This window comes from Eleutherodactylus coqui, chromosome 10 (genome assembly GCF_035609145.1).
Source record: "Eleutherodactylus coqui strain aEleCoq1 chromosome 10, aEleCoq1.hap1, whole genome shotgun sequence".
Taxonomy (NCBI): domain Eukaryota; kingdom Metazoa; phylum Chordata; class Amphibia; order Anura; family Eleutherodactylidae; genus Eleutherodactylus; species Eleutherodactylus coqui.
The window spans coordinates 58,267,293-58,279,535 of NC_089846.1; the positions used below are offsets into that span (position 1 = coordinate 58,267,293).

The 12,243-nt window shown below is 46.2% G+C and overlaps 1 protein-coding gene across 2 annotated transcripts in view; it reads right to left on the reverse strand.

Annotated features, from left to right (window-relative positions):
• Positions 1–12,243, reverse strand: part of DDX39B (DExD-box helicase 39B) — a 32,238-nt gene that overhangs the window by 3,832 nt on the left and 16,163 nt on the right. For both annotated transcript variants that reach the window (XM_066581082.1, XM_066581083.1), the window contains exons 7-8: positions 11,852–11,983; positions 9,589–9,698 (exon numbers count right to left, since the gene is read on the reverse strand). In XM_066581082.1, the coding sequence (XP_066437179.1) occupies positions 9,589–9,698; positions 11,852–11,983 (242 nt within the window). The remainder of the gene's footprint in view (positions 1–9,588; positions 9,699–11,851; positions 11,984–12,243) is intronic.

Consider the following 12,243-nt stretch of genomic DNA (forward strand, 5'->3'; position numbering starts at 1 on the left):
GTGTGAGATTTATATAATTTGAAAGGTGGATCCCAATGGAAGATGAGGATTACTATATGTGTGCGAGAGGCTACTGATGCTGCATGGTGGTTGCAACAATACAGTAAGCCTGTCGGAGCAAAAAAATATAACCTGTTCTGCGGAAAGAGGAAATAAGCTGTTGGGTTCTGGCCCTGAAGATAATGGCTGACTGATATCTGTGACCATATGTTAAATAGAGACTGGTCATATAGGATGGTTTACGAATACGGATATTCCCCTACTTACGAACAGGTTCCGTTCCAGGAAGTTGTTTGTAAGTGCATTTTGTTCGAATGTCTGAACAAATGCTTGTATGGAGCGGGATCGCGGGTGGATCTCCCTCCATACAACGTCGGGTGCCGGCTGTTTCTTACGGCCTGTACCAGCTCTGATAAGCCGTCCCGCTCATCAGAGCAGTTAACTTTAAATACTGCTGTTGACACTAGGCACTGCTTGATAGAATGCCTGTCCAATCGCTGTACAGTATGATAGTAGGTACTTACAGAGAGGCTTGTTCGTATCTAGCGAAGTTATTAACTCGAACGGTCGCAAGTAGGAGACTTACTGCATACCAAAATACATACAAGACTGAAAGTGATATACAATAATGCTTTCATGGAACAAAGCAGTAAAACAACCTGGTGCCTGCCAAATTGTGATCATGGTATCTAGAATCTGGCTGTAATGCAGATATTTGTCCGATGGAAGGTAGTACTGTAGGCCATGTCAGATACATAATGGTGGCTGTAATGTGACTGCCTGTTGCTAGGAATCCTGTCCTATACAGAGTCTAGCGGTAATACAGATACCCATTGTATGTGACTTGTGGATACTTGCAAGCACTTTGTAATCAGAAGAGTCTAGCAGTGATGCATTTAATGCCTCCTATGCAGGGGGAACGTGGCGGCCTATGGTTGCAATCACTGCATAATCATGTAGGACCTGGCCAATTGCTCATGTAATTCAAGGAGAAGTCCTAGCCTCCAGCTTCAGCCAGTGTAGGCCTAAGAAATAGGGACCTAAATTAGAAGTGCAGGCCCGCAAGGAGGAAGGCGGCAGGAGAGGAGTCCTTTCCCCAGCACAGGTGTGGGAAAGAGGGGAGGCCATGGTAGTGACGTGCTCAAAAGAGTTGAAAAAAAAACGAGGAGAATGACGATAGCGGCCCAGGACATAAAGAAACACTAAGAAGACCCCAAAAAGAAGGGAAGGATGTGTCTAAGACAGTGGATGGGAGGGGCTAGAGGCCTGGACGATAGACGGGAAGGAGGAAAGAGTCCCAGAGGGAAGGAAGTTTCCATATGTACCTAGCCTGGGATACTTATTTTCTGAAATAAGGAGTTCGGCCTGGATAGCAAGTCCAGCAGCGTTCCCCTCTGACTCACCTCCCTTTGGTGAGGGAGGGGCTGCTCCAGGCGGGAGCTCACCATATTAGGGGGGACCTTATAGCTGGCAGGCCACAGAGGAGGAGTTCGGGCTCGCCTCCTTTTCTTCTGGACGTAGGACGGGCAGCAGAGATGTTAGAGCAACTCTGCCCTCATGTGGGGGGAACAGGGTGATCTGGTGCCAACCCTGTATTCGCAACCCAAAAGAGGAAAAGAAATGTAAGCAGAGACTAGGAGAGCAAGAAGTCTGCCTCCTACAGACACCAAGATGAAACTGCAGTGGTGGCATAGCTGGTGGGAGGATCCAACACTCTTGCACTTACTGTGTGCCTATACCCAAAGTCTTGCTGTGTACCTGTGAGAATAGTGATTTAGATGGCCATTTGCAGCCACCATTTTGTGTTGTTTCAGTCGTCATGTATGTCTGCTTACTGGATTTTGTAGTCTATACAACATGCTTTCTATACTGAGACCTTGTTAATTTTGGGGCGTACTGCCATCATGGTCTGGTAACAAGTCTTGTCCCTGTCTCACATATATTTGGGGGTTGGCCGCTCATGACTGCAATTCAGATTGATAACACATCACCACGGACCTTCACAGTGGGCATGCATTGTTTACATAACACTAGGTTATGTCAAATATTTGTTACTGTGTATAATAAGCTAGGGAGCTCCAATTGAGTCAGAAGCTCTGTACTCCTAGCTGGAGACGTCCTCCCCGGTGTTGTTAATTTCCCAGGGGTTCTCTGTCCTCACTAGCACTTCCCAAGCTGAGGTTACCAACAGATGATGCTTGTAGCAACCTTTGGTGTTGTGAAAGTAATTAACTGACTTCCGCCCAGGACACAGAGGGAGCAGGACGTGTTTACAGAGCTCCTGCAAGACACACTCCCAAAGACACCGGGACCCTCTGGAGAGACAAGTAAAGCAGCTGCGGGGGACGGACATCTCCCCCGCGTGCTTGGCAGAAGTCCCCCACGCCGAAAAGGAGCCTAGAAGACCCCCGGCGGACCCCCCCGGCGCAAACCGCGGGAATCGGAGGGCGGAGGCGCCATAACAGGGGAAGCAAACCCCGCGACCAAACCCCACAGCCAGCAGAGGCCCTACCTTCCCAGGAGATCCCGGTAAGACCGGCTGGTCCGGACGCACACCCGGGACACACGGAGGGCTCCAGAGCGCCGGGACCCGAGCTACGCACAGAGCCGCGGCCCGAACTTCCGGTCGCGGGACCGTGGCTGACTCCGGCCGGGACTGTAGGAGGAGAGAGGATCGTGGGGCACCGCGGAGGGGAGCGGGAGACCCGCTGAGGGTGACAGATCCACCGGAGGGCTGCCGGGGCTCCCGGGCCGAACGGCGGCGGAAGCCGTGCCACGATCCCCCAGACGCGACAGGCCTTACCTGGGACAGCAGGAGGTGAGAAACCTGTGAGGGCGCCCAGATAACTTGAGAGACCCCCCCGATCCGGTGATAGCCCCTGGGAGCCGACCGGGACATTGCGGCCTAGCGGCGTCATAAGCCGCGGCCTAAATTTTCGGCCGAGAGATCCGCGGCAAACCCCGCCCACCACAAGCCCCGCCCATAACAAACCCCACCCACCGCAACAGGCAGGGGAAAGAACGGAGAGGCACCTACAGAGGGAGGCGACATTTTAAAGCCACAAGGGCGCAACAGTGGCAGGGCAAGGCCACGAGAGGCCCGGCAACCTCGCTCAGAAGGCCACAAGCGGCGTAGGACTGTGTGGGACCACCATCCCACGAGCATCACCCCCAACTACAACAAAAACTAAGGCCACAGGAGAGAAAGGGGAAAAGAACACCCAGACAACGAAAACACAAACCGCAAACCGAACAAAAAACTCTAGACAAACAGAAATGAAAACATAAGACACTAGATGAAAAGCCACATCCACACCAAAAACAAACCGCAACAAAACTAGAGCAGCCTGAGGAACAGAGAAAGAGCCTTTAAAACAAACAACCCGCTTAACCACTTGATTTTGAAAAGTCAAAATATGGACAAATATCTAAACGAGAGAAACGCGGGCACCTCAACGCGAGCAACACGTCAGCCAGACACAGACAAAACAACCACAGGAGGGAAACAAAAGGGCAAACCCCTCAAAAACACCAAAGAAAAAGAGAGCAAGACCACGCACCAACTCGCATCCCCCTTGAAGAATACCCCACCGCGTACAACAGCCTCACCAAACTCTGACCAAGAGACAATGGCCGCCTCATCCACGCAAATGAACGAGCATTCCAGGAATAACGACGTGGACATGACACAGGCGACATTAGTGGCACAAGAGGTCTCAAAACTGCTCCTCCCCCTATTTGATAACAGACTGGAAACACTACACAAATCTATAAATTCAGCGCTGTCTCAAATTACGGACAATACCCAAAGACTGACAGAACTAGAAACGAAAACCCAGAACACGGAACAAATCATAGCAACCCTAGAAGCCTCAATACAAAGAAGCCAGTCAGAAACAGAAATGCTGCGGGAAAAAATCGATGACTTAGAGAATAGACATCGCCGCAATAACCTCCGCTTTGTGGGAATACCCGAGACGGTAACCAACAACCAGCTCCTAACCTACCTAACCACCGAGATACCGCAAGCACTTCAACTGGATATGCCCAGAGACCCCCTAATAATAGAAAGAGCCCACAGAATCGGCCCACCAGGGGATGGGCGTAACAACAGAAATAGACCCCGCCCGGTGATAGCCAAATACATGCACTGGGCAACAAAAGAGACAATCCTACAAGCCTACAGACGACAAGGAGAACTAATAATACAAGGATCGAAAATCCTGCTATTCCAAGACTTCTCGGTGGCAGTATCACAAAAACGCAAACTATTTACCCCAATCTGCCAAGCTCTACACGAACGAAACACACGCTTCCAACTGCTCTACCCAGCAAAATTAAAGCTCCAAGACGGCAACAAATCCCTAATATTCAATACCCCAGAGGAAGCAAGAAGACACCTACAGATGGCAGAGAACGGAGAACAAGGCTGAAAAAGAATGGAAAAAGGAACTGTATTGTTGCTCTTTATTACAACCCTGTTCCGTATACAGTGGATGTGGCGAGCGCCACGCGAAAAGAAAAGGCGAAATAGATGTTTAAAGTTTACATGTTCATTACTACTATGTTTCTCACATTTTTATGTTGTTTTTTTTCTTTTCTTCTGACCCAATTGACCACTAAAAAACGGACCACTAGGGGGATCAGGAGGCCCCGCAGGCACGGCGCGATCAACACCCGGTTGCATCCGCGGCTCGCTGGGACCGAGGGATGCGACAAAAAAAAAGAGGCAAAAGCTACGGTAATTATAACCAAACCACACCAACCAACATGCCTAGAGACCTAGAAACAACAGAATACCAAACACCCACCACAATACAAACACTATCTTGGAACGTAGACGGACTTAACACACCCATTAAAAGGAAAAAAGTACTGACACACCTGAAACGATATAAACCAGACATAGTGTTCCTACAGGAAACACATTGGAAGAAGGAGGGGAGGGGAGAACTTAGAGCACCATGGATAGACGCATGTTACACGGCCTCACACACATCAGCATCACGAGGGGTAGCAATTTTGACTAGGAAAAACATGCCACACACAATACTGCAAAATATAGCGGACCCAGAGGGAAGATACCTAATAGTGAGAATCAAAATGGAGGAACAGACATACACCCTGGTGAACATCTATGCCCCCAATACAGATCAACCAACATTCTACGCCACACTAATAGAAAAACTACAACCATATCTAGGTGACAGAATAATCCTGGGGGGCGATTTTAACAGCATACAAGACGAAACATTAGATAGAACGGGAACATCTACCCAAGCATCCTCAATCACACATGCACTACTAACACTTAAAGAACAACTTAACGTATGCGACCCATGGCGACTCCTGAACCCCACCAGCAAAGAATTTACATGTTGCTCCAACGCCCACCACTCATTCTCACGCATAGACTTTTTCTTAATATCAAACAGCATTTTCGAGCACCACCACCAATCGGAAATCCACCCAATATCCCTTAGCGACCACGCACCGATAGTAATGAGATTACAACTGAGAACCCCGCAAAGGCTAACCAAAATATGGCGCTTCCCCTCTTTCCTATGGGAATCAGAGGACTTTAGAGCATACCTGAAAATCCACTGAAACAACTATGCAGACGATAATAATGCGCACATTAACAACATAAACCTATTTTGGCAGGCATCAAAGGCAGTGATGAGGGGCCACATCATAAGCTACCTGTCTCATAGGAGAAAAAAATTTCAAATGGAATTTGAAGCATTACACCATTCCCTCCTAGAAGCACAAAAAGAACACACGACCGCCCACAACGACAACTCATACCAAACCCTTCTCACAGCAAAGCACTTACTAAACACGTTTGTACACACCCACGCACACTGGCAAAACCAACTAACAAAAAATAAATTTTACAGGTGGGGTAACAAAACGGGACGATTGCTAGCCAACTTGACCAAACAAAGACAACCACACAAACCAATACTGACCTTAAGACAAATCAATGGGGGTAATCTCACAACAAAACAAGAAGAGGTGGCCCAAATACTACACGAATATTTCGAAAATCTATATAGGGCGGAACCAACAAATGTACAAGACATAAATAACTTCTTAGAATCCGTGAACCTACCAAAACTAACAGAAGAGCAAAAATCACTACTAGACGCCGACATACAAGAGGAGGAGGTACGAGAGGTGATCACAATAGCACAAGGGGGAAAAACACCGGGCCCCGACGGATTTTCGACAGAATACTATAAAATATTGATAGCCGACATTGTGCCAGTCCTGACCCAACTCTACAACACAATATACACAAACAACACACAGACAGAAGACTTTGGAACGTCGAGAACGATACTGCTCCCCAAACCAAATAAGGACCCGACAGATCCAAGATCCTACAGACCAATAGCACTGTTAAACTGTGATTACAAATTTCTGTCCAAGATACTAGCCAACAGACTCCAGCTAATCCTCCCATCCCTATTAGACCCAGCACAAAAAGGTTTTACACAGGGGAGGAGTGCTCTAAAGAACATCAGAGCCGCCATAGCGGCGACGGTCGTAGCACAAAACCCTGAGGGCCAGACCACGATGCTACTGAGTCTGGACGCAGAAAAAGCCTTCGATAAGATGGCCTGGCCATTCTTAAATATAATACTGGAAAAAAGAGGCTTTGGACAGATCTTTGCGAATTACTTAGACACGACGCAAATGAACGCCACTACGACCCTCACAGTCAACGGCCTTAACACCCCCAACATAGATCTATTCAGAGGAGCCAGACAAGGGTGCCCTCTCTCACCACTGCTATTTAATCTATCAATAGACCCATTACTCAGGTATCTGACACAAACGACACTTTTTGCAGGGGCGAATTGCGGGGGCACCAAGATAAAAGTCGAAGCATTTGCAGACGACCTTTTATTGATAATAAACAACCCAAGGGAAACACTAACACCTATATTGCAAGACGTCGAGAAAATCGGTAAACTCTCGGGCTATACTTTAAACCTAGACAAGACAGAGGCCTTGCTTCTCAGAGGACCGGCTAAACCCCTGTGGACAACACAATACCCATTTAAGTGGGAAAAACACGCTATACAATATTTGGGAGTACAAATCACAAGAAACCCACTCAAGCTATATAACACAAACATAGAACCCCACATCAAAAAACTAGAAACTACCCTAAACACATGGAAAAATTTTACGATCTCTTTCTTGGGAAGGATAAGCCTAATAAAAATGATAGAATTTCCTCGCTTATTATATATCCTACACTCGCTACCTATATTTTTAAAACTAAAAGATATAAAAAGAATAAACTATCTATATAGGAACTTCATATGGGGGGGAAAAAGACCGCGTATTGCACTTAAAACGCTGCACAAATATAGAGAGAACGGAGGAACCAATTTACCAAATATCAGAGACTACAATTTAGCAGCTCAGGCGCGAATCATCCAAGACTGGATTCACGATAAGTCATACTTCACAAACAGACCACTCGAACAGGAAATGGTCGGCGCAACACGACTCCAGAACGTCCTTCATCACACATATGCGGAACTCACAGAAAAAATTAAAAAAAACCCTTTGATACTGGTGGCCTGGAAAACATGGAATAAATTGCGCAAAGATAGCCAAACATCGCCACACACATCACCGTATTTGTCACTAATGAGCAACCCCAACTTCCAGGACGGTAACCCCCACAACATATTTGTGGAATGGGAGGCCCAAGGCATACACACCATAGATAAACTATTACACACAAGAGAACGACGAGTCCTAACACACGACGAAATGAAACAAAAATACCCCGAACTCCGAATTCCACTATTCTCATACCTGCAAATCAGACATTACATCACAGAACTCATACCACGACTACAAGAACCTGATTGGGTACAAACAGGCGACACATGGATGACCAGGAAAACGGGCCCGCGGGGCATGATCTCAAAGCTGTACAGGGCAATAAGAAATATGAGAGAGCAGGAGGATATTGATCCAGGGGTGGGCAAATGGGCCACAGACAACCCCGACTTCACACCGACACTGATAATGAAATCCCTAACCTCGGCACATAGATACTTACCATCGGCCAGGTTCCTGGAGATGAGATTACAAATTGCCCACAGGTCATACCTAACTCCAAGTAGAGGATACCACATAGGAATCTATGACACCCCAAACTGCTTCAAATGTCAAACACCACACGCAAACCTATACCACAGCTTGTGGACATGCCCCTCAATACAGGATTTCTGGACACGAATAGGCGACTACACAAAAACACACCTGACGAATTTTTGCCCACAAGAGCCAACATGGGCAATACTTGGCTACTTAGACCCCGAAATCTATCACTGCTCAAGGGGTGTCAGAAAATTATTACACTTCATAGCAGCAGCAGGACTAAAAGCCATTTTACAGACATGGATACAACCAACAGGGCCTCCATTCAGACTGTTCCTGGACAAGCTAGCGTTTCTGTTTCAAATGGATTGGGCAGAAACATCGCTTTTTAAAGAAAAAAAGGTACAAGCCTTCTTCGAAACCTGGGGAAGCTTTATCCAACTGTTACCACAAAGGGTAAAGGATAGATTGAGAAACTGCTTCCACTACACTTGCTGGTTCCAGGAACAGGTGGCAATAGGAGAAACGCCCATCTAGGGCAGACACACCTATCTAGGGTGAAATACAGACCGTGCCGTAGCCATGCGGGGCCTCCATAAACTTTGCAGATCCTCAACGTACAGGTCAGTAGACCAAAAAACAAAAGCTGTGGTCAAAATGGGTCAAAGTTTTGATTTAATGTAGGTAATATGTTTGATTTAATGTTTTATTTTATGTTTTATAAAATTAACACAAAAAAATGCAGGTTGATACAAGCTATACCTATACAAAAAACCCTGCAAAACTGTGATGACACCAATTGTTTGCTTTAACCTGTTTAATAAAGACAAAGTTTAAAAAAAAAGAAAGTAATTAACTAAGTACTTGACCTTGGCTAGAAATTATTGCAAAACGTGTACGCAATATCATTTACTATATGCAACTGTATTACAGATCATTCTATTAGGTCCTCCTGCACACAGGCATATTTGCATTGCAGAGTCCGCGTCTGGCGTCTGCCTCCGGACTCCTCAGCAAATACTGCCCATAGCTTTCAATGGCAAAACGCCATTTCGTCTCCTCGAGCGGAAATCGATTGTGATTTAGTGCGGATTACGCACGGCCAGCTTCCATTGAAGTCAATGGAAGTAGTCTGTCCCACGGCACTTCCGCAGTGAGCACGCGTCACCCCTCAGCGGCAGTGTGTGCAGAAGACGCCGGACAGGTAAGCAGGCGTCACTAGGTCGAACTCCGCTGCGGGAATCCCGCATGCAAGGTCCGACCCACTCGTGTGCAGGGCTAATACAGTTGCATTAGATTCCTTGTCCTTCTTTAAAGGCGTAACAAAACCTCTAACTAAAAACTTGGCAAAACAGTCCCCCAATGACACGGATGAGAAATGTAGTTTGTGTACTCTCTGTCTTCCGTCGCCCACTCTTCCACTGTACATCGCCCATCCCATCTCTTAGTTCCTACCTTTCCTCCTGTTGCATCCCACGGTGAATAGCAATTGCTGGAAAGTTCTGTTCTACCAGAAGTTGAGCCAGAGCGATGCAGCGCTGAACGGACTTGACGAAGATGACCACCTAAAATTAAAATTATGTTCATTGAGTCTTGCACCCTTGTATAAAGATCTAACTGAATCCCATGATAAATACATTACAAGTTATCAAGCAGATACCCATATTAGTTCACATTCAGTCATTTCTCTCTGACTGTAGCAATCAGACCTTACACTGCCTCTTGGCAAAAATATTACCATCTCCTCAGAGACCAGAACAGGAATGAATGAGGAAAAAAAGTTCTTTAAACTTTAGACTCGTCTGCAAAACTTTCATTTTAGGAATTACAATTCATTTGTTAAAAATCTTGGATGGTTTGTTGTCCGCAGCCTGCAGCCAATCAGAGAGCTGTTCTGAGTGAATGAGAACTGAATGTAAGCAAGCAGATTGTATCGCAAAGATTTAGACGAGCCAAGATTCATTTTCGTTTACACAGGCTGAGAATCAATTTATGGGGAAAACTGATTGCTGCCTAGATCATTCGTTCCCATAGCCCAGGGGTACATCTCCCTGTTTACACGGGGAGATGGGTTGCTGATCAACCACTATGTTTATGCTAACTGAACGATCCGCTGAGGAATGAGCATTCACACGTTCATCAGCCGATCGTTGGTCCCTTAACATGACCCGACTGTCAGGCGACGAGTATTCAGAGGGACATATGGGCCAATAGCACGCTCCAAAATAGTTTATGTAATAAAATACATACATGTAGTAGAAATATGTCAAAATATCTGCAACGTCCAGGCCCTTTACAAACCTATAATCAAACTTTGCAACCATTTTTTTTATTGCTCTATTATATAAAAAAATAATAAATTAAACAATTCTGAAAATAGTCTATTAAAAATCTCCTACCTAAAACGTAAACCACGGAGTCTCCATCGTATGGAGCTAAATACAGATCTGGGGCATGCTCTGATCCTATAGTCATGTGTCAGTCACTACCTTCTTCATAGGCTAGTAAGAGGGAGTAAAACTTGGCTGCATTTGGACGTTTGTCTTTTTTCAGCCTATGTTACTATGTTTGTAGGATCGGTCTACACAGAGATGGTTTGTAGTCGGAAACACCAGGGATACATAGATCTACATAGCAGTTGTAGACACAAATCAGTAGGAGATTTTTTACTGAGACTATTTGCAAAGTTGCTTACATTTTTTGGGGTATGCACTAGTAATGTAATGAAACGAACCATGTTAAAAAAAATAGCATACTTATTAAAACACATAGATATCATAGTCAAGGCTCCCCTACTCAAAGGGGTTTTCCAGGACTCAAAACAGTTCCACCACTGTAAAAGTTGTTCAGGAAAATGGCACGCTCGCCCACGTCAGTGGCGCCCCCTACAGTGCTGGAATCTCAGCCCGGCACTATGGACCCAAAAGCAGGCTGTGTTCATGTGTCAGTCATTGTGCATGCGACGGCTCAGCAAATCACAGGCTTCAGCTGTCATTCTGTCATGAGCGGCACATGACCTTAGGCCTCCTGTCCACGGGCAAATTTTCACTGCGTTCCCCACGGCGATAATGCACTGAACGCTTTCCATAGACTTACTATGGAAAGCGCAGCCCAACTGTCTACGAGCGGAGAATCATAGCGATTCTCCGCTTGCGGGATTTAAATCACAGCATGCTGCGATTAGCCGCGATGAGCCTATCTGCCTTTGGACAGGAGCCCTTAGATTGGTTCCGGCTTCAGCATTGTATGGGGAGCCATTGAAAAAGTTGAGTATAACTTTTTTCGGTATTTTACACCATTCCATGACGGTACAGTTTGAGTCCCTAAAAACCCTTTAACCACGTATTACATGATGACCCCGACTTAATTTGTGGACGTACCAGCAGGTCGGCGCCCAGTGATAAGTTTATTGCCGATGGGTTTAAACACTTGGGCCCATGCCATCAGCTTATCATCAGCGGAGCTCTGCGCTATGGGTGCTGTAACTCCTCTGCAGAATGCAGGCAGAGCTACAGCGATTGCGGACGGCGCCTGGACTTCAGTTCAATGACTATGGCGAGTCCAGGTACCGGCTACAATCTGCGTTTTTCCACCCACGCTTTTCTGTATAATAGCAGCCCAAGAGCTGTCCTGTTGCATTCCCTTTAGTGCATGATCACACCCAGGGCTGCCTTCTTCCACCATTTTATGCCACAGGTACAATATAAACCCAAATCACCTGATTAAACTCCAACAAGTCCAGGAGGTCAAAAAGTTTGCGGTTTTTCTCATTGTCCTTGAGTTTAACGTAGTATTGCTGCAGGCCGTGAAGGGTCAGCTTGGTCTCATCATCCACGAAGATTTCCATTGGCTGGAGGAGGGGGTGGGAAATTAAGGGTTAAACAGTAAGGGGCGGCGCCGGCTTTCTTTTTTGTTTTTTAGATCTTTGAGAGGACTGGATCAAGGTGGTGTCCTATAATGACAAGCTTTCTCAGGCTAAGTTGGTGTCTCGCATGCAACGTAAAATGGACCAATCTCAAAAAGAAAAATGCAAAGGAAATGTTTGACAGCTGTGCTTGGCAACCAATCAGATTCCACCTCCTGTTTTCCACAGGCTCCTAGAAGTGAAAA